Source organism: Macaca thibetana, chromosome 15 (assembly GCF_024542745.1).
Source record: "Macaca thibetana thibetana isolate TM-01 chromosome 15, ASM2454274v1, whole genome shotgun sequence".
NCBI classification, from domain to species: Eukaryota; Metazoa; Chordata; class Mammalia; order Primates; family Cercopithecidae; genus Macaca; species Macaca thibetana.
The window spans coordinates 95,569,106-95,592,706 of record NC_065592.1 but is presented as its reverse complement, the minus strand read 5'-3'; the positions used below and the strand labels follow the sequence as shown (position 1 = coordinate 95,592,706).

At 40.7% G+C, this 23,601-nt stretch overlaps 2 protein-coding genes across 4 annotated transcripts in view; one reads left to right on the top strand and one right to left on the bottom strand.

Moving 5' to 3' along the window:
• The window catches only part of IDNK (IDNK gluconokinase), an 865,727-nt gene that overhangs the window by 322,818 nt on the left and 519,308 nt on the right, over window positions 1-23,601 (bottom strand). The window lies entirely within an intron of this gene.
• The window catches only part of FRMD3 (FERM domain containing 3), a 293,473-nt gene that overhangs the window by 211,313 nt on the left and 58,559 nt on the right, over window positions 1-23,601 (top strand). For all 3 annotated transcript variants that reach the window (XM_050761399.1, XM_050761398.1, XM_050761401.1), the window contains 2 exons: window positions 21,359-21,446; window positions 23,044-23,132. In XM_050761399.1, coding sequence (XP_050617356.1) covers window positions 21,359-21,446; window positions 23,044-23,132 — 177 coding nt within the window. The remainder of the gene's footprint in view (window positions 1-21,358; window positions 21,447-23,043; window positions 23,133-23,601) is intronic.

Sequence of the window (23,601 nt, the reverse complement as noted above, 5' to 3'; positions counted from 1 at the left end):
CTTCCATGTTCTGGGCCTCTGGTAAGTATAAAGAAAATTGCATCACTGGATTATGCATTCTGGAACAGACAACTGTCCCTGTGTGAGGAAATTGCTCAAGCTCCCTCCTTTATGCAGGCGCGCCCCCTACTGGTGAGTCTGGGAAGCGTATACGTGAGGGCATTCAACGTGGCAGCTTATTTCAGCTGGGAAAATATGACGCTTAGTCTTAGAGATAAAGATGATTAGACATCAAAACATTGTACCTCTTTCAGAAAGCAACATGCCATCTATGTGGGTAATTTTAGAGTATTGTCTCCTAAAGCCTTGTTGAAGATACATGAAATTCTCACCACTCTTTTGCTATTTTGGAGACAAATGTACTAGAGGTAGAAATAAAGTTCCGATATTTTTGTGGAGGGGTTTGTGTCAGAGCAGTGTTCTGGGGAGCACAGGGTGAGAATCCCTGGATGAAGGAGCTGCAGCCACTGTTTGAACTGATAGGAGATGGAATGGAAAGGTTTTCTATGCCCTGGGGGAGCACAGGGTGAGAATCCCTGGATGAAGGAGCTGCAGCCACTGTTTGAACTGATAGGAGATGGAATGGAAAGGTTTTCTATGCCCTGAATTTGCAGGGTCTCTAATGCTCAGAACATATGATAATAATACACATTTATTGAGCATTTACTTACTAGATGCCAAAACATTGTGTTAAGAGCTTTAAGTGCATTATCCCACTCAGTTCTCCCAAACTCTATTAGATGGACGCTATTGTTCTTTCTAGCGTGGGATGAGGAAAGTACAAGCTGAAGTGGTTAAAGGACTTGTACTGAGTAAATAGTGGAGTCAGGACTTGAACCTTGGGTTACCTGGTTCAAGGTATGCCCATGCTCTTCTCCCTTTGTTGAGCATGGCAAGGGAATCAGGTAGTCGGGTAGATGTTTCACGGTGATCACCATGTCAACAGTGCTTGAGGATGGAGAACCAGGGCAGGAGGGCCGGCTAGTAATTTCTGGTGTTCAGACATGGAATGTGAAGGACCTGAAAAAGAATAGGAGTAAAGGAAATGGAAAGAAGAGAGTCATGAGAGGCGTTGCAGCCAGACTTGGTGATCCACAATTTCATGAGAAAATGAGTGAATCAAAGAAGATTCCAGGTTGTTCTATTAACATTCAGAAAGCTGTAGCTTGGACCCTGGGCCAGCAACTGGGCTTGTGGAGATCCCTGGAAGTAGTCATCATGCACTCAGGGAAGACAGGGGGTCATCAGTCTGTCACACTTTATAAATCTTGGAAGTTCCGTGGTTTGATCAAAGCTGCTGTTCTATGGCACATGTGGTCCTGCACATTTGTAACATCCATTAAGCCTTTGCGAAGAGGTCAGAGTTGTATGCCTGAAGGATGAACCTGTCAGGAATCATATCGCATTGCAAGGACAGCTTCCGGAGGCATTTCCCTGTATATTTTTGCTCATTGTCTCTAAGGAGTCCTGCATGTCATTCAGCATCAGTGTAGCAGAGAGATACTTTTGCTTTGGAGGGTAAGACAAGAAGAGCAGAAGAGGCTGACAGTGCAGAGCGAGAGGAGCTCTCTTGCGTCTGATGGGAAACCTGCTACAGGGACTGAAGGTGCTCTGGGGGTGCCACCGCCCCTTCACACACAGGTCAAGAAAGCGTTATCTGTCTTGTGTAAGGAATTGGGCCTTGGATTACTCTGCAAACCTGACCATGCCAGGAAGGAGTCATGGATGGAGGAGACCTGTGCTTGGCTGCACCAAGCCATGGCCATCCTGTTCTTCAGTGTCACCACAACACCCGTGACCCTCCCACGTAGCTAGGGATAGTGTGTGGCCATCGAACTGCTGTTCTGAAGACGTCCTGAGAGGATTCCAGCTGGCCTTTTTTGGGGTTTGAGGGACCCGATAAATAACCTCCTTCTTCCTGCCTGCTTTCTGAATCAGCTGAGAAATAAAACACAATAGGTGCTCAAATATTAGCAGAAATGATAATTTACAGTGAGATCAACATCTTTACCCTAGGAGGGAATGGTTTCACAACCTTCTCCCAGTCTTTTCATTGATTAGGATTATTCTGCTCCTATGATCTCTGAGAAAGGAACAAAAGCTTCCATTCTTGGCAGAAAATTAATAAGAGAGAAAGAAGAAATTTCCTCTCCGGGAGGCTACACACTGTTTGAAGGTGGGACCAAGATGGCCTGATAGATAGGCATGAATAACAGAGTTCTTTGGGAGACGGAGAGAGAGAGAGAGAAAGATAAAGAGAGAGAGAGAGAGAGAGAAAGAAAGAGAGAGAGAGAGACTTTTCCTTGGAGTTTTAAGAAGACCAAGATGTTAAGAAGAATTTTCATGAACTAAATTAAATTGATGACTGAAGGTAAAAGTTCATGCTTGGATCAATGTTTCTTCTTCTGAGTCCTTCACTGTACTGGAGGAGGTAAGGTAGGTAGAAGTCACAGTTTTGCAAATATAGTAGCATATTATCGTTATTGATCATCTCTATATAGGTCAAGATCAGTTAGATTATTCTGAGGAAACAAACCCCCAACGCTCAGTGGCTTAGAGTAAGAAAGGCTGCTTCTTTACTCTGTTCTGTGCCCACCAGAGGCCAGCTGGGGAGCTCTGCCCACCATTGTCACTCAGGGAAGTCAAAAGCTTGGATTTGCCAGATGTTGAGCCACAAGGAAAAGAGCTCTGAAAGGTCATGCTTCATTTCGGAAGTGATTCTTATCACTTCTACTTACAACTCTCTGATCAGGACCTGTCCCAGGATCTTACCCAGGATCAAGGAAATACAGTTCTATGGTGTTCAGAAGGTAATAGGAGCTGGAAACAGTGGGCACACAGCCCTTAATGGCCCTCACAACCTCATTGACTAATAGAGTTGTTTTTCTTTTTTTAATAGACTTTATTTTTTAAAAGAGATATTTAGGTTTACAGCAAAATGGAAAGGAAGACACAGAGATTTCCTCTATACCTCTGTCCCACACATGCATAGCCTCCCTCCTTATCAATATCCCTCCTAGAGTGGTACATATATTACAACTGATGAGCCTACATTGTTACATTATAATCACCCATAGTTGGTAGTTTACATTAGAATTCACTCTTGGTGTGCACTCTATAGGTTTGATGAATGTATAGTATCATTCCATTGCAATACCAATAGCATTATAGTATTATACAGAGTAGTTTCCCTGTCCTAAAAATCATCCCTTCTTCTCCCCTAACCCCTGGCAACCACTGATCTTTTTAGTGTCTCTATAGTTTTTGCCTTACCCAGAATGCCATAGTTGGAATCATACAATGTGTAGCCTTTTCAGATTGGCTTCTTTCACTCAGTAATATGCATTTAAGTTTCCTCCATGTCTTTTCTTGGTTTGAGAGCTCATTTCCTTTTGGCACAAAATAATATTCCATTGTCTGTATGTATCATAGTTTATCCATTCACCTGCCGAAAGACATCTTGGTTGCTTCCAAGGTTGAGCCATTATGAATAAGGCTGCTATAAATAACTGTGTGTAGGTTTTTGTGTAGACATAAGTTTTCAACTCATTTGGGTAAATACCAAACACCATGATTGCTCTATCATATGGTAAGAGTATGTTTAGTTTTGTAAGAAACCACCACTACACTGTTTTCCAAAGTGGCTGCAGCATTTTTCATACCCACCAGCAGTGAATGAGAGTTCCTGTTGCTCCACATCCTTGCCAACATTTGGTGTTGTTAGTGTTCTGGATTTTGGTCATTCTAATAGATGTGTAGCTAATAGAGTTTCATTTAGAAAGATTTTTATAGAGGCATCTCTGGGCCTTTTAATATCACGTGAACTAGATGATATGGAAATGTGTCACTTACATAACCCACTGAGCTGAATGATTCTTCTAGGTAAGGGCTAGTTAAATATTTTTGGCTTTCTGGGTCATTCGGTCTCTAGTGCAGTGACTCAGCTCTGTTTTGGTAGAGCAAAAGCAGATATAGACAATTCATAAATGAGTGGGCCATGATTCAATAAAACTTTATTGACAACACAGGTGGCAGGCCACATTTGGCCTATGGGTCGTAGCTTGCTGACTCCTGTTCTAAACACATGGCAGAGCAGGTATGGAATAAATTTCTACTTCACTGTCCTGCCTCTATAGATAATTTTAAGTTATCAGGAGCCATAGTTGTAAAACTTTATGTGAAAAATAATCTCTTGTAATTTTCAGACTTTAAGCTTGGTGTGCAGAGATGAGGTCTTACCTGGGACTGCTTTAGAAATAGGTTATTCCTCCCTCTAGAGCCCTCTGGTGGCTGGAGGAAGCCATTGCTGCAACCACTGAGGACTTGATGGTCCTGTGTTTCTTTTTGTTTGTTTGTTTGTTTTTTGAGACGGAGTTTCGGAGTTTCGCTCTTGTTGCCAGGGCTGGAGTGCAATGGCGTGAACTTGGCTCACTGCAACCTCCGCCTCCTGGGTTCAAGCAATTCTCCTGGCTCAGCCTCCGGAGTAGCTGGGACTACAGGCATGCGCCACCATGCCAGGCTAATTTTGTATTTTTAGTACAGACGGGGTTTCTCAATGTTGGTCAAGCTGGTCTCGAACTCCCAACTTCAGGTGATCCGCCAGCGTCTGCCTCCTAAAGTGCTGGGATTACAGGCGTGAGCCACCATGCCTGGCTGGACCTCTGTTCTTTTTGTCCCTCTTGGTTTCTGTTTTCCACAGCTTTAATCAAAGCCACCTGGGGTAAGAGGACATACCCATTCCATTAGTCCTGAGGGTGCTAAGAGGGGGATGAAGATCAAGAAAAGATTGCTTTTACCATAAAGAACCCTGATAGACTTTGCTGGAGGTATTTCCTAGAGTTTCTGCTCAGCTAGTCTTTTCTTCCTCTCATCACCAGTTCATCAGGTTTGTCATTAGAGACAGAGACATTTGCATTAACTTCAGTCATAGGTCATCAGCTTTTAAATATTCAAAAGGCTCAATTGGCAGTAAAGCAGTTTTGATGAAGTATATTCCTTGCCCTTAAAGAGCAGGAAAATCATCCAACTAGCCACACTATAATGATCCAGGGCAGTGAGGTTTGTGCTGGAAGCAAGAATGACACAATGTGTTTTTTAAACAGAGTAATTCTCTCTGTTTCTTAAAGGTTATATTCTCTGTAAATCATGTGCCATGGCTATAGTTTAAAAAGATGGAGTTATCATTTTAAAAACGTCTAGTTTTCTAGAAATAAATACCCTGACATGAAAAATATGCTCTACCTTTGCTTCTGATGAATAGATCACAAGGGCCCTCTTAAGAAATGTTTTTGTCAGTTTTGAGAAGTGTGTTTATTGTGTAAAAAGAAGACAAGAAATACATGTCTAGTTATTTTACAACCCCAATCTTTTTTAAAATGCATTTTCTCTTTGTCATCGCTCTCTGTCCCTGTATCATTTCCCTTCCCAAGTCCCTTCCAAACTCATAGAAGCTCTCTCCTTGGTAGATTATCAAAGAAATTTGCATTTTTGTTGCTATTTGATGTAGCACCTTTCTTAGGAAGAGGGAAGATGGGATGATTTGGGATCAAATGCGTTCACTGTAAAAATGAAGTCCTTGCATTTTGTGGCCTGGAGTAAAGGACATTTCTAGGGAGGGATGGGCTGGGGCAAGTGATGTGCACATCCAAGCCATTAATGTTTTTTATACAGGTGAAATCTAACCACCATGACCTTAAGGGGGAAAAAACAATGTTACCAAAGTGCAATGTGGCCATGAAGAAGGAGAGAGGGGTTATATTATTGAAAGTGGGAATCAGCCATTGCTTAATACATTCTCTGATTGTATCTCACATGTGATTCTAACTTACGTGTAGAGCTAAAGATTCTTTGAACTTTCAATGAGACTATAGCAGTGTATTTATCCAGAGGATATTTAACCATCCTTCTATCCATTTATATTTCATCCATACTTCCATGCATCTTTCCATCCATCCATTCATATAACAAATATTTATTGAAGGGTGGCTTTTTGTGGGGCACTGTAGTAGTGTGGGATGGCCTAGCCCAGATTTGCAGCCATTTCATCCCCAAGCTGGGCTCTCCGTCATCATCCACACTCCCCCATGACCTCATGGTTTGAAAGATTTTATCCACAAAATAATTCATGAAGCAACAATTAATTTGCCTCTTAATTTTTATTAATCAAAGACAGTTTTGACTATGATTTAGCGCCTTCGACTATCAAGAGGTCACTAGCCAATAGCAAAGAAATTTGACAGCCAATTTCTATTCTTAAGGGATCCTTGGAGTCCAAAGCAGGAGTTATAAAATGACAGTCCTTGGACTACACTGTGACCCAGATGTATGTAGTTTGAGCCAAATAATAGCTCTAAAAAATGGAACCAGTTGCCATAAAGTTCTGGCTTTAGTTGTGACTGGGGTTTTGGTCACATGGCTCCCTGACTTTTGTGTGGTAACATTCAGCAGCAGTGCCTCTTTAAAAGAATCCTTTGTCTCTGAATTGCCACCATCCCTGCTCTGCCAATTTACCTTCTCCTTCCATTGAGTTTGCAGCCACCATTTTTTTTTAACAGATAAGGAAACAGAGTTCTGAGAAATTAACTTATCCAAGGCTACACAATTATGAAGCAATAGAACTTGACCTGAAATCTGAGTTTCCGTACATTGTGTGCTAATATCTTTCTAAGTTGCTGCTCTCCTGTAAGCCTTGTCCCTGCATGGCCCCAGGGTGTTACCACTGTCTCCTTCTTAGCGTGGCAGCTATCCAAATTTGCAGCATTTTATCTAATGCTCTGCATAAAGATGGCTCCTAAAGGATTTGCAAGAGATAATGTCCCTCTCTAAGTAAAAGATTGGAAATGACAGACTGGGAACTCTCATTTCCTTTCTATTTAGGATGTAGAAAGGCATGAGATATTGATCTCTCCTAACATCAAAATAACACCAACAAGCTGGCTGAATTACAGAATCATGTTTTTTGAACCCATCTGAGAGCTGAAGATGCAAATAGACCTAAATGTATTAAAATCCAGAATGTCCTTCTTAGGAGAGTGGAGACCCATAGCTGCTTTCACTTCTGGTGGAGTGACAGAAGAGGAGGATTACACCCTAGATCAGGGCTAAGGGCAACTAGGCAAACCTTTAACCAGCACGAGAGCTGAGTGAAATCCCCCAGAGGCACTCCAGACCTTCAGCCCAGGTTAGGGAAGCCCTTGCTGATGGCAGGAGACAGGATGACAGAGAGGAGAAAGGTCTTCTAACATCCAGAGAGCCAGGGATGAGATTGAAGAGCAAAGGACTCTCTCTCCAGTCCACATTCCACAGGAATGCTATAAAACATAGAGAGCTCCCTGCAGTCTCTGAGTGCTAAAGTCCCAAGCCCTGCTGAAGGGCAAGTCTTGAGAACACTCCCAAACATTTGAAGCCAAGGGTGTGGAAAATCTTTTATTCCAACAAAGCTAAATCTAAGTAAAGTTGCAACCAAGTTACAGCAAAATGTGATCTAAGCCAAATTGAGAATTCTGTTTTTCAGAAGTCGAAGACCATTATATTGATCTTCTACACCATTACGTTGGTCTTCTGCCCATGACTTTAATTCTAGAGCTCCTAGGCTCAGATGGGTCAGAGGGAGCCAGAACCACCCCCTTCCCTGCCAACTGTGTTCCAAGCAGCCCAGCTCATTGCTGGCAAGATCTGCATCTTATTCCACAATTAATGTCCACTAATAATTGGCATTTATTCCTGGGGTGCTATCTGGTTTTGTACTCTATGTAATGGTATGCTAAAGGAGGATCAATAAAAGGGAGGTTGTTCCTTTTTGTCTAAAAGCACTCAAAACTGGCAGAAGGGAGACATACAGCTAAATACGCAATTACTTGACCTCATCTAATATATTAGAAAAGCCTATCTTTGGAGAATTGTTAGCTCTTTGAAAAGAATTCAACTAATCACTGGTCTTTACCTTTAAATGTCTTATTAGAGACACTATTAATCTGAGTAGAACATTTCCTGGTGCAATATTTGAAGGATAGAAAATCATTATTTTCCATTATCAGAGTTTTTGCCAGAAACAGATGCCCAGTGGGAGGTTCAAGGAAAAAAACCCCAACCTTTCTATTTAATTGATCTTAGTATCTTCCCCCAAAAAATGGATCATTAAATGGTTTCTTTCTTGGTGAGTCTGGGCCTCAGGAGTCTCCAGTCCTATCAGCGTCCCTGCCTTTTCTCCTTTGGTTTTGATCTTTTTGCCTTCTCTGAGCATTTGTAGTTAGCCTTTCCCTGTGTATGACTTTTTCAATTAAGTCTTTTAAATGCTTAGGCAGTAGAGATCTGAGGTTAAACCCAAAGCAAATGATGCTGACTTGAGAATTATTTTAAAGATGGGCCTTTGCTTTGTGGTAAATATCTTGACATCCTGCTTGACATTCCCCTCAGCACAGTATTTCTGACTTCAGCCATATGTAGGGCTAGCAAGGGAACACAAGGTAGTCTGAGGGCAAGGACAGAACATACTGTGTGCTAGGCGCTAGTCTGACTGGTTCACATCTGTTACTGGCTTAATCTTTGCAACAATTCTTAGAAGTAGGTACTCTTTTTACAGAAACACCTTCATTTTTTAGCATCAAATAGACATGGCTTCCTGTGGTTTCATGTTCCTGTGTACTGGACCCAGATCAGGGTTCAGAAAACCGTTTTCTATACCGGGTCAACTAGCAAATATTTTAGGCTTTGTAAAACATATAGTCTTCATTGCAACTACAGCATGCATAGACAATATGCAGATAAGTGGGCGTGGCAATGTTCCAATAAAACTTTATTTATGGACACTGAAATTTGAATGTCATGTAATTGTCATGAGTCACGAAATATTATTCTTTTGATTTATTTAAACTATGTAAGAATGTAAAACCCATCTTTAGTTTGAGGGCTGTACAAAATCAGGTGGCAGGCATTCCAGATTTGACCTGCATGTTTTAGTTTCAGGTTAAAATGGAGATATCACTATTCTCTAATGAGATCTGAGTATCAGTCACCTGAAATGAATTGCCTTATCATTGATAAGTTGCAATGTTTAGAATTTGAAAAAGTTGCAATTTAAACGAAACTTTTGGTGGGTTGCAGTGGCTCACCCCTGTAATCTTTGCACTTTGGGAAGCTGAGGTGGGGGGATCACTTGAGCCCGAGGGTTCCAGACCAGCTTGGGCGACAGGGTGAAATCCCGTCTCTACAAAAAATACAAAACTTAGACAGATATGGTGGCATGCTCCTGTAGTCCTAGCTATAGGAGGCTGAGGTGGGAGGATCACTTGAGTCCGGGAGGTGGAGTCTGCAGTGAGCTGAGAGCGCATCATTGCACTCCAGCCTAGGCGATGGAGTGAGACCCTGTCTCAAATAAACAATTTAATAAATAAATAAATTTAAAAATAGATTTAGCAAGTATAAGTGCCATTTTGTTACATAGATATATTGCATAGTGGTGAAGTGTGGGCTTTTCATGTAACCATCACCGGAATACTGTACGTTGTACTCATGAAGTAATTTCTCATCCTTCACTCCCTCCCACTCTCTCACCCTCTGAGTCTCCAATGTCTATTATTCCACACTCCATGTCCATGTGACACATTATTTAGCTTCCAGTTATCAATGAGAAGATGTAGTATTTGACTTTCTGTTTCTGTGTTATTAATGGCCTCCAGTTCCATTTGCCTTGCTTTTTTAAAACATAAGAGGTGGATAGGAATCATGTCATTTTATGCCATGGCATACAGGAGAGCAGACAGATGGCTCTTGACCATAAGATATTGGTGATGATGTTGGCACCAGCCCTGACAAGCACTTTAGAACCAGGTCAACTTGCATTTGCATCCTGCATTTGCCCATACATGGCTAGTGAGGGCAAATGCAGGATGCAAATGCAAATTGACCATGAGCAATAACCTTGAGCAAGTTATTTTTCTCTTTGGATATCAGAACTCTCATCCACAAAATGAAGATAAAGATTCTAACTTTCTGAATGATAAGTAAAAATATGCATATGCTTGTCAATATAAAAAATGTTATGCTGCTTGGAATTGCAGAGTTTAGTACAAGATAGCTCTGCATATGTATCTGTTATCCTCCTGATCAATACCCTTTAGTTTGGGGGTCCTTTTGGACTGCATAATATTTCATCCAATGATTTCTTTATTTAAAAAGCAGAAATTGTATGTCTTTTCATCATTACAAAATGTCTAATATGTAAAAGAGCATTTGCAGAGTATATACAATATTTTTGTATGATTTAAAGAATAATTGAAAAAACACCCATGATCCCCTGGCATTGTTTGTGAATGAGAACATCACCAGCTGTTCTGAAGTCTCCTATGTGCCCCTCCCAGACCACCTCCCTCTCTCCTCCCATAGGTACACTCTTCTGAATTTTAGGTTGCTTATTCTCTTGTTTTGCTTTTATAAATTTACTTTATACATATGTATCAGTGAATGATGTATTACTTCAGTTTTGCCTATTTTCACTTTCATATAAATGGACTCACACTATATTCTCATGTCTCATTTTTTCCCTATGAACATTATATTTATGAGATTCTTCCACATTGATACATACAGCCATATGTCTTTATTTTCACTTCTGTATAATTAAGTTTCTATCATATGAACTTCCCATGTTTTATGTATCCATTCTCCTGTTGATGAACATTTGGGTTGCTTCCAGGTTTTTGCTATTGCAGACAGAGTTACTAGGGTTTATTGAATAATTCTCCTAAGGTGCATGTATAGGACTCCTTAGTGTAAGTACAAACCTAAGTTAGAACTTGCCAGAGTTTGCACTTTAACTTTTCTAGGAAATGGCGGTTTGGTTGCTCTACTTTATGTTCACACCAACAAGTAGGTGAGAGTTCCCAGGGTTTCCAGTGAGTTTTAACACACTAGTTTTGTTTTGCTCATTTTTGAAAGCCATAGAAATAGAATCATTTTGTCTTGCTATGACTGAATACCAGAGGCTAGGTAATTTATAAAGAAAAGAAATTTATTTTTTACAGTTCTGGAGGCTTGGAAGTTTAAGGTCTAGGGACTGCATCTGGTGAGGGCCTTCATGCTGTTGGGAACTCTCTGCAGAGTCCTGAAGTGGTGCAAGGCAGCACATGAAGAGGGCATGAGCATGGCAAACTAAATCTATTCATGAAGGCAAAGTTAAAAGCCTCACCTCTTAATACTATGACTTTGGTGATTAAGTTTCAACATGAGTTTTGGAGGGGGCAAATATTTGAACTGTAGCATTTGACTTCTTTTATTCAATGTTATTTTTGTGATATTCATTCATCTCGTAGTGTGCAGCTTTAAGTCAGCAATTTTCATGCCTGTATAGTATTCCATTGCCTATTCATTTTACTGTTGATAGACATTTGAGTTGTTTTCTAGTTTTTGCTATTACAAATAACACTACTATGAAAATTCTATGTATTTCTTGGTGCAACGTGCACTAATTTCTGTTGCATATACAACTATGAGTGGAATTGCTGTATTACAGGGTAAACATGTTCAACTTTAGTAGATAATGCTAAAGAGTTTTCCAGATTAGTTCTACCAAATTTCCACTAGAAGTATATGAGGGTTTCTTGTGCTGTACGTTCTTACCAGTGCTTGCTTTTGTTAGTCTTTTTAATTGTAGCTACCAGATGGAGATGTTAGTGGTTTCTCGTAGTTTTAATTTGCATTTTCTAATAGCATAGAACATAGCTGACTAGATATAGGAGTATGTACCTCCTTCACAGAGAGGAATCAGAATAATAAGTAGATATATTTCAAACGGATAGTCTAGGAGAGACTTCTGGGATTCACCAGAGAGGAGATGGGAAGCACTAGAAGTAACGAGAGGGTTCGAGACAGCTTGCCCAGCTGGGAACTGACTAATAGTCAGGAGAGGTTCCTGGGCATGGGGAAACAGTAAGAAAGAAACCTCCAGGGATCGGCTTTTATGATCTTGGCTATGGGAGAAACTCTTGACCCATTAGGGCCTTGGGCTTGACATGTGGAACTGCCTAAGGATTGCACAGAGACATTCCTCCAGAAAGAGAACCCACATGGAATCCCACAGGCATCTGAGCCTACAGTGGCCTCAGCTGGGAAACATTTTGAGAGCCTAGATACTGGAGAGCTACAGACGTGGTTGCTGCTGCTGAGCTGCTGCAAGGAGGGTAGAGGAGAACAGGTGCTCCTACATACCCCTAGGAGGATCCCTACTGCCTTGTTGTGAGCTGCTGTTGAGACTGAGATGTGAGTGGACTGCACTCTCCACAGCTTCTTGTCCACACTGCTTGCCTGGGAGAGATCCCACCCTCTCTGTTTCCAGGCCCAAGGCACCATTTTGAGAGTTTAATGACGGACTGCCATTTGACTTTGGACTGTTTGGGTTGATGTGGTTGCAGTTGCCACCTGGCCAAGGAGGGACAGGGAAGCCAGGCTCTCCTCTCATATGTAGGACAATACCTACCGCCCTGCAGTGGGCTGCTGTGAGACTGAGATGTGAGTGGACCACACTCTCCACAGCTTCTTGTCCATACTTCCTGCCTGGGAAGGGCTCTGCTGTCCCTGATCATAAGTCTTAGGTGTCATGTAGAGAGTTTAACACTGGGCTGCACTCCACCGTGAGCCGAGTTCAAGTTGTCATGGCTGCAACCACTGTCCACTTGAGGAGGGACAAGGCTCTCTTTTGCATACCCAGGACAATACTCACTGCCCTGCTAGGGGCTGCTGTGAGATAAAGACTCAAGTGGACCGAAACTCAAGAGGATATAACAATTCTAGATATATATGCTCCCCAAATCAGTGCACACCCATTCAAAAAACAAATATTACTAGACCTAAAGAAAGAGACAGACAGAAATACAATAATAGTGGGAAGGTCAACACCCCACTCACAGTACTAGACAGATCATCAAGACAGAATCTTAACAAAGAAACATTGAACTGAAGTTGGACTTTAGACCATGTAGACTTAGACATTTACAGAACATTCTACCCAATAGCTACAGGAAATACATTCTTTTCATCAGTACATGGGAAAATCTCCAAGATAGACCATATAGTAGTCCACAGAAAATGTCTTAACAAATTTTTAAAAAATTGAAATTGTATTAAATGTCTTCCCAGACCACAGCAGAATAAAGCTAGAAATCCGTACCAAGAGGAATGCTTGAAACTATACAAATACATGGAAATTAAACAGCATATTCCTGAATGATCACTGGATCAATAAGGAAATTGAGATAAATGTTAAAATTTTGATGAAATTAATGAAAATGAAAACACAATATAACAAAACCTGTGGAATACAGCAAAAGCATTGCTAAGAGGGAAATTTATAGCATTAAACGCCTACATCATAAAAGTAGAAAGATCACTAACCTAACATCGTACCTCAAGTAACTAGAAAAACAAGAACAAACAAAACACACACTTAGCAGAAGAAATAACAAAGATCAGAGCAGAACGAAATGGAGACAAAACATTACAAAAGATCAACCAAACAAAAAGTTGGTACTTTTGTTTTTGAGAAAAGATAAACAAAATTGATAAACCATTATCTAGACTAACCAAGAAAAGGAGAAGATCCAACTAACACAATCAGAAGTGAAAAAGGAGACATTACAACTGATACCACAGAAATACAAAAGATCATCAGGGACTGTTATGAACAGCTGTATACTCACAAACCAGAAAAACTAGAGGAAATGAATAAATTTCAGCCTCACAAGATTGAACCAGGAAGAAATAAAACTTCTGAACTGGCCAACAATGAGTAGTGAGACTGAGTCAGTAATAAAAAAAAAAAAATCTCTCAACAACTATAACAACAACAACAACCAAACAACATCCATCCAGGACCAGATGGATTCACAGCTGAATTCTAGAAAACGTGCAAGGAAGAACTAATACCAATCTTCCTGAAACTGTTCCAAAAAATAGAAGATGAGAGACTTCTCCTTAACTCATTCTGCAAGGCCAGTATCACCCTGATACCCAAAACAGAGAAGGACACAACAAAAAGGAAAATTATAGATAAATATCCCTGATGAACATAAATGCAAAAATCTTCAACAAAATACTAGCAAATCAGATCCAACAACACATAAAAAGAAAATACACCATGATCAGGTGGGATTTATCCCAGGGATGCAATGATGGTTCAATATACATAAATCCATAAATGTGATACATCACATACAGAATTAAGGACAAAAACCACATGATCACCTCAAAAGATGAAGAAAAAGTGTTTGATAAACTTCAGCATCTCTTCATGAGAAAATCCTCAACAACCCAGACATAGAAGGAACATATCTTAATATAATCAAGGCAATATATGACAAACCCACAGCCAACATCATATTTAATAGGATAAAGTTCAAAGCATTCCCTCCAAGAACTGGAACAAGACAAAGATGGCCACTTTCATCACTCTTTTTCAACATAGTACTGGAAGTCCTTGCTAGAGCAATCAGGCTAGAGAAAGAAAAGACATCCAAGTTGGAAAAAAGGAAGTCAAATTATCCCTGTTTGGTGATGCTGTGGTTTCTATCTAGAAAACCCTAAAATCTCTACCAAAAGATTCCTAGATTCGATAAATGAATTTAGTAAAGTTTCAGAATACAAAATATATATGCAGAAATTGGTAGTATTATTATACACTGTATTAGTCAATTTTCATGCTGCTGATAAAGACACATCCAAGACTGGGCAATTTATAAAAGAAAGAAGTTTATTGGACTTACAGTTCTACATTGCTTGGGAGAGCTCATAATTATGGTGGAAGGCAAGGAGGAGCAAGTCACATCTTACATGGATGGCAGCAGGCGAAGAGAGAGCTTGTGCAGAGAAACTCTCGTTTTTAAAACCATCAGATCTCGTGCAACCCATTCACTATCATGAGAACAGCAAGGGAAAGACCCGCCCCCATGATTCAATCATCTCCCACTGGGTTGCTCCCACAACACATGGTCACTTGAGGTCAGGAGTTCAAGACCAGCATGACCAACATGAAACCCCATCTTTACTAAAAGTACAAAATTAGCTGGACCTGGTGGCATGTGCCTGTAATCCCACCAGCTACTCAGGAGGCTGAGGCAGGAGAATCCCTTGAACCTGGGAGGCGGAAGTTGCAGTGAGCCAAGATCATGCCACTGCACTCCAGCCTGGGTGACAGAGCAAGACTCCATCTAAATAAAAAAATAAATAAATAGTCCTGGGAAATTTGATAGTTTCATGCAGAAGAGTGAAACTGGACCCATACATCTCTCCATAAACAAAAATTAAGATGGATTAAAGACCTAAACATAAGACCTTGAACTATAAAAATCCTAGAAGAAAACCTAGGAAAAACTCTTCTGGACATTGGCCAAATAATTTGTAACCAATTCCTCTGACTAAAATGTAACAAAACAAAAACAGGCACATAGGACTTAATTAAACTAAAATGCAACAAAACAAAAATGGGCAAATGGGACATAATTAAACTAAAAAGCTTCTGCACAGCAAAAGAAATAACAGAGTAAACAGACAACCTACAGAATGGGAAAAAATACTTGCAAACTATGGGTCTGACAAAGGGCTAATATCTGGAATTTACATGGAACTTAAACAGCTCAACAAGAAAAAACAACCCCCCTTAAAAAACAAGCAAAGGACATGAAAAGCCATTTTTCAAAAGACGACATCCAAGTGGCCAAAAATTGCTCAACATCACTAAACATCAGAGAAGTGCAAATTAAAACCACAAAGAGAGACCACCTTACACCAGTCAGAAAGGCTATTATTAAAAAGTCAAAAAACAACAGATGTTTTCAAGGATGCAGAGAAAAGAAAACACTTATAACATGTTGGTAGGAATGTAAATTAAAACAATTTTTGGGGGGAACAGTGTGGAGATTTCTCAAAGAACTAAAAATAGAACTACTGTTTGATCCAGCAATCTCACTATTTTCCCTTTGTGTATATGTATCTACCCAAAGGAAAGAAATCACCATATCAAAAAGATACCAGCACTCATATGTTTATTACAGCAGTATTCACAATGGCAAATATATGGAATCAGCTAAGTGTCCATCAATGGGGAACTGGACAAGGAAAATGTGAGAGAGAGAGAGAGATATATATATATCATATATATATATATCTCACATTTATATATATATTTATATATATCTCACATTTATATATTATATATACAATATTATTCCACATTATATATCTATTCCATATAATATATAATAGTATTCCATGCTATATATATTATATATATACACGCATTATATATAATATATATAGCATGGAATATTATTGATCCATAAAAAGAATGAAATCATGTCTTTTGCAGTAACATGGATAGAACCAGAGGCTATTATTCTTAATGAAATAACTCAGAAACAGAAGAGGCAAATACTGCGTGTTCTTGCCTGTAAGTAGGAACTAAACAGTGAATACACATGGGCATATAGAGGACAGTAATAGACATTGGAAACTACAAGATATGGGATGGTGGGAGGAGGTGAGGGTTGAAAAATTACGTATTGGGTACAATGTTCACTATTTGGGTAATGGTTGCACTAAAAGCCCAGCTTTTAACACTATGCAATATATGCAAATAGGAAATCACTTATGCCTCCTAAATATATAGAAAATAGACATTAAAAATTAAATAATTTACCTTTTCTTGATCATAAGAAGCTAAGCACATTTTCATGTAGTTATTGGCTAGTTAGATGTCCTATTTGGTAAGTGCCTATTAAGTCTTTTGCCTATTGTGTGAGGTTGGGGGCATGGTTACTGGTTTTGAAACACATTTTGTTGCTCTTTATTGATTTACAGGAGTTTAAAAAATATTCCAGATAGGTGTCCTTCTTTGGTTCTACGTGTTGCTGACAGCTTTTCCCATACTGTAGCTTGCCTTTTTCCTCCCTGGCTGGTATCTCCTGATGAACAGAGGTCCTTGAGTTTAAGGGGTTGTCCTCAGGGGCTGTGTGGCACTGGTACCCTGCTGCCATCTGGGATTGGCTGTGATTGGAAATTAGATGCTCATCAGATTTAGGAACGACAGGTAAGTGGTCAGAAAGAGACCACCTAGGCAAGGAAAAATTATTCACTTTTCAAAGTGAATATCCAAATGATAACCTTCCACAATTATCTTCTTCCTATATTGAAGAGGGTATGCTTTAAAAACGAACTTGAATTTTATGAATAGACAACATGTAGCTTTTAAAAAGGTGGTGACAGTTCAATGAATAATGAGAATGGCTAGCTCTGTAGATCAGAGGAGTACTTACTAGTGGGTGGGAGAATGAGGGCCTTTCAAGTAAACTGGGAGGATCACCCCGGAGCAAAGCTGATTGCCCAAGGCTATGGGAGGCACAGGGCTGCTTTGGCTCTGGTCCTGGTTCACTTTGGTCTTGGTCTGGGTCATTAGGGCGAAGTTCTGCATTGAGGGCCAGAAGAGTGGGTTGTTGCTTAGTGACATGCTGGGTATTTTGACTGCTTTGTCCCTAGTTGGGAAGGTGAGATGAGTATACAAATGACTGTGTGTGTGTGTATGTGTGTGTGTATGCATGAGAGAAAGAGAGCTCAATAATATGTGAATTCAATAATTTTTTTATTTTTATTTTTATTTTTTATTTTCTTTTAAGGCAGGATCTTTCTTGCTCTGCCACCCAGGCTGAAGGACAGTGGCATAATCATAGTGCCACCATATCTGGCTGATTAAAAAAAATTTTTTTAGAAGAAACCTTGCTACGTTGCCAGGCTTGTTTTGAACTTCTGGGCTCAAGTGATCCTCCCACCTTAGCCTCCCAAAGTGTTGGGATAACAGGCATGAGCCACTGCACCCAGCCTGACTTCAATAATTTTCTGTATGGTTTATTTGTTGGTGGAGAGTAAGATATTACTTCAAAAACTTGAGAGAGATGGAGAGAGAAATGCCATATGGATTAAGAAAACCTTCCAGAAATCTCTTTTCCCATCCCTGTCAATATAGTTGTTAATTTTCCTGAGTCCATTGTTACTTTATCAAAAGGAAAAAAATTATAATGACTATGTCTTGAAAAGAAACAAATCAAAGAAATGGCCCGAGATAGTAATTGCTGGATCGAAAGGGCCCACAAGTACTGACTGGGATGAATACATAAAGATATTCTCTATGTACATATATCATAGTGAAATTTCAGAACACTAAAATGAATAAGGAAATCTTGAAAAGCTTTAGACTTCATTTTTCTAAAGCACAAATTTGATTTAATCCCTCAGAACTACTCTGTAGATGGCTTTACAAATGATATTTTCTATTAAAAGAGGACGGTGGCTGGGTGAGGGGGCTCATACCTGCAATCCCAGCACTCCGGGAGGCTGAGGCAGGTGGATTCCTTGAGCTCAGGACTTCAAGACCAGCCTGGCCAACATGGTGAAACCCCATCTCTACTAAAAACAAAAATTAACCAGTAGTGGTTGTGGGCGTCAGTAATCCCAGCTACTCGGGAGGCTGAGGCAGGAGAATCATTTGAACCTGGGAGGCAGAGGTTGCAGTGAGCCCAGATCATGCCACTGCACTCCAACCTGGGCAACAGAGGGAGACTCTGTCTCAAAAAAAAAAAAAATACAAAAAAGAAAAAGGTGGCATCTATGGCAATCTTCCCTTCCTTCACTGAGTCCTTATGGATAACAAGAAAAGCATTAGAAAAGGAATAGAAGAAAATATCATTGCTGGATCAGAAATCCTGCAATATCTCTGGAAGACAGGAAACAGAAGGGATCCAGGCCAAACACAGACATAGAATAGCAGTGGTTCTGGGTGCTTCCAGGAATACACACAACAGCCAACACAGTGAGTGGGCAACTACATTTGAAGCAAGTGGACAACTTTGACCCCTCCCTCTGGTTGCTTTGTGCTGAGTCATGGGCAGCAGCAGGCTTAAGGGGAAGGTACCCTGTGTGTGTGCCTAGAACTAGAAGCTTTGGCCCCAAATCAAGTTACTGATACATGCTGCATTAGTCGTTCTTGCGTTGCTATAAAGAACTACCTGAGACTGGGCAATTAAGAGGTTTAATTGGCTCACAGTACCACAGGCTGAACAAGAAGCATGGCTGAAGAGGCCTCAGGAAACTTACAAACATGGCGGAAGGCAAAGAGGAAGGAGGCATATCTTATGTGGCTGGAGCCTGAGGAAGAGAGAGCAGGGGGAGGTGCTTCACACTTGTAAACAACCAGATCTTGTAAGGACTCACTATCCCGAGAACAGCAAGGGAGAAATCTGCCCCCATGATCCAATCACCTCCCCCCAGGCCCCTTCTCCAACATTGGGGATTACAATTCGACATGAGATTTGGGTGGGGACACAAATCCAAATCATATCACATGCTCTTCCACATGGCACATCCCACTCTTCCCTCAACCTCTGGAGGCTGATACATCAAATATGTCAAATACCTCTGGAGGCTGATACATCAAATACATCAAATATTATTTAAAAATATAATAGCAAATTCCTGCTATTCCAACAGGAATCGCCCAACACTTAAGGAAACATCAGCTCCACGAATTAGAGACTCTGAGTCAGCATACAAAATGACCTTCACCAAGAAAGCAGCATTAATGCAGCCAACAAGATTGGACCTTAATAGAAATGAGTGGTACCCTCAGAGGGATAAGAGGAATTCATGATCATGAGCTGAGAACAGACTGCTGTTTCAAGATGCACATAGATATTACATTGGAAATGAAGCAGCAGAATGTGCACAGAATGTGCACAGCTGAAGAATAAATTAGCAGGCTGGATGTTTGAATTAAGAAATAATTCAGGGCCGGGCGCGGTGGCTCAAACCTGTAATCCCAGCACTTTGGGAGGCCGAGACGGGCGGATCACGAGGTCAGGAGATCGAGACCATCCTGGCTAATATGGTGAAACCCTGTCTCTACTAAAAAATACAAAAAACTAGCCGGGCGAGGTGTCGGGCGCCTGTAGTCCCAGCTACTCAGGAGGCTGAGGCAGGAGAATGGTGTAAACCTGGGAGGCGGAGCTTGCAGTGAGCTGAGATCCGGTCACTGCACTCCAGCCTGGGCGACAGAGCGAGACTCTGTATCAAAAAAAAAGAAATAATTCAGAGCATACTACCAAAAGACAGATATATAAAGAATTAAACAAAGATTAAAAGACATGGAAGATAGACCTAGGAGTTTCAAGACCCTTTTATTAGGGCCTCTTAAAGGAGATAAGAGAGAGAGTGGTAGTGAGAGAGAGTGGTGGAGGAAGTGGGGAAGGGAAGAAAAGAATGAAATAGTCAAAGAAAGAAATGCATTGTTGGTTTAAAAGGATCTACACTGTGCTGCTCATGAGGAATAAATAAAGATGCTCCCTAGACATACCACAGTGACTTCAGACATTAGTGTAACTCCAGTGCACTAAAGGTAAAGAGATTGTGAAGGGCTCTAGGAAGAAAGTAGATGGGATACTGTTTTGATTTAGAGGCATGATGACTCTTCGCTATCTTGAGGGGGTGGGGGGGCAATCCATCTCTGGGAACGAAATTAAGTAGAGATAGATTTAATATTGTAATATAATTTTACATTTTGAAAATAAAATGAATTCCTGTTGTTTTCTTTAGCAAACTCTGCTTGGTTGCTAGAATGACATAATTATCCTTGGGGAGTGATTGAGATTCTCTAAAGTACATGTGGGATATTAATATTAGTCAAAGTGGGGTCTTTGAAATGTTGCATAATCTTTGTTTAGATGCTAGCCCTGAAAGGGCTTCACGGTCATCTATATTTGTAGGCCTTTTCTCCCTGAGGCCAAGACCTTGTTTACTACTTTGCAGGACAGTGCTAGGACTAGTGGTTGAGATTTCCTTTGAAATCCAGAGCTCTCTGTGGGATGATTGACAATTCTTTTGGCCCTGATGGCTCTGTTTAGGCTTGTTGATGGGGTAACAGGATTGTGCATTTTGTTTTCCCTGAGCAAGAAGGCATGCCATTTACCCTGGATAATGTTTTTAATTATCAGAAAGAACAGATGATGAGTTTTGTTTCATATTAAGATTGAATTTGCAAGGGCCTACTTATTGGTAACTTGATAACCTTGATTAACTGTACAGGTCACTGGAGTGCTCAGAGTGTGTATTGGTTTGTTATGGAACAATTAGCTAGAGAACACAAGCTCGGGTTCCTTAGCAAAGGACTCCTTGTGGTGAGAAATAATGATCAGTCTTACTGATTCCTATTTATGTAAGGGTTTTTCTCCTTATTTAGCTTAGACCGCCATACTTTACTGAATGAAGGGATTCCATGTTTCTATTCTTTTCCATTTTAACTTCCTTAACTTTTCTTATGTGATTTTAGGGGGCAGAGCCCACCAGTTGCTGAATTTAACTTGCTCCTGAAAGCTCACACTCTGGAAACCTACGGAGTGGATCCTCACCCGTGCAAGGTAACTGCCCCTCACAGCAGGTCACCATATAATGGTTGTTTTGCAAAATAAAAGAGAGAGTTTATCTGTGCACAGGCCTGGCAGAGCCTTGTTAAATCTTTCCCACAGCCTGGCCCACGGTCCCTCATTGGAAGGGACAACAGTGGGCTGCTGTTACCTGTGTTGGCAGCTGATTTTCTCCGTCGGAGTCTTCCAATTGTTCATTGATTGCTATGTGGTAGCCACATTTTCCTAAATTAACATCCATGGATTCACTCATCAAATAGATGGTTTGGCCCCTGAGGAGTTTCAGGCTCCTGACACATTTACTTTCAAGGCCATTGCCAGCAAGAATGCAGTTTTTAAAAATGGGAAAGTGGAAGGAAAAAAAAGAAAGATTTCAAGTTGCATTTTGGCATTAGGAACACTCGTTTTTATTTTTTCCTTTACTCATATTTGATAGCGTTTCTCTCAAGGATGAAACACAGACTACTTACATCGGAATCTCCTGGGCCTCCCCCCAGAGCAACTAAATCAGAATTCTGGGGGTACAACTGGGGAATCTGCCTTTTTAATCAAGTTCCCAAGGAGATACTTACAGATACATTTTCCATAAATGTTTCACTGAAGCAATGTTCTTCTTTCCATATATTAGACTATGCATCAGCCAGACACTAGTCCTAATCCTAAACTAAGCATTTTATCAGTTAGGCTCTTAAAGATAAGTTCTGGAGTTTTAGTGGCATATTTCTTTACCCAGATTGGACTGCCTGATATTTGGTAAAGCATTAGTCCTATAGGTCTCAGCTTGGGCTGCTCATTAGAAGCACCTGGAGAGCTTCATGAGCCCCTGCTGGCCAGAACAGATCCCACACCAATTATGTCAGGATCTGCCAGGGGTGGAGACCAGGCTCCCCAGGTGTTTCCAATGTGTAGCCAAGGCGGAGAGTCGGGGTTACTTGTCCATACTGGCATTTACATCCTCTTGTTCTGCCTACACAAATGTGTTGGAATATTTACCAGCAGCTCTTTCCTAGAATGGTATTAATCAGTTTATTCATTTTAGTGAATTGACTTTTTACGCGGAAATTTGAACTCTATTTTATTTATTTCTTGGAGACTGACTTGATCTTTGTGTTGTTATTCCTTTGCCTTCACTTATCTACGAGATGCTTAGTTTTCCTGGTCTAGGCTGGAAGCACAGTAAGCTTTTCTGGAGATATTTTTATACTGAAATTTCCAGAAAATTCGATTGGTTTCATCACGTTAGAGTGCGAATGGCAACCAGGAACAGTTTGCTCACATGACAAAGCAGACCTGGAACACAGGCAGCCCCAGAAGACACTTGGAAGTAGACATAGTGATTTGGGACTAACTTATATTTTTCCAGGAGGTTCCTAGAGGGCAGAAGGTCCACTCCTCAAAGGGAAAAGCTACATATTGCTGGACTTCACCCAGACTTTGAACGGCTTGCTCTTAGAAGTTCCATCTCAGAAACTCAGTTTATCGCTATAATCATTGGAATTAGTCTCAACCTAGGGTGAGGAGGAATGAGTATATTGGTTATCATTTATTTTATTTTCCTCAATCTAAACAGATTTTTCTATCTTTTTCCCAGGATTCAACAGGCACAACAACATTTTTAGGATTCACAGCTGCAGGCTTTGTGGTATTCCAGGGAAATAAGAGAATCCATTTGATAAAATGGTGAGTGCCTCTTTGGAAAACTGACTTTCCATTTTTCTTAATCTTGATTCCTCTGTCCCCTCCTTGGCTTCTTGGGCAAGCATCGGGTAGAATGCCTGGTATTCATTTCCTTGCCTTGGAGCTTCATCATAAAGCGATGTAACATCTAGGTTGCCTTTGGTGGGGACTTGGAAATGCCAAGCTGAGGAGTCAACTTAGGAGGCGTGGGCTCAGGGGCTCTGCCTTCGAAGAGAAGGTATCCAGTATTTCCTCACCAGTAGCTTCTACTGCTGTGGCTAAGGGGGGCACACGGATTAGGTCAGGGCAGGGTAAAGGTTTGAGTTCCCATGAACAACTCAGGATCCACTCTCCCCAACTCACTTCTTTCCACTCTCCTCCTCTGTTGAATCCTGGGTGCAAACTTACCCTTTGTGATCCAGTGTATCCATGAAGATGCTTTTGGCAAAAGGTAGCAGGAATGTCTACTCAT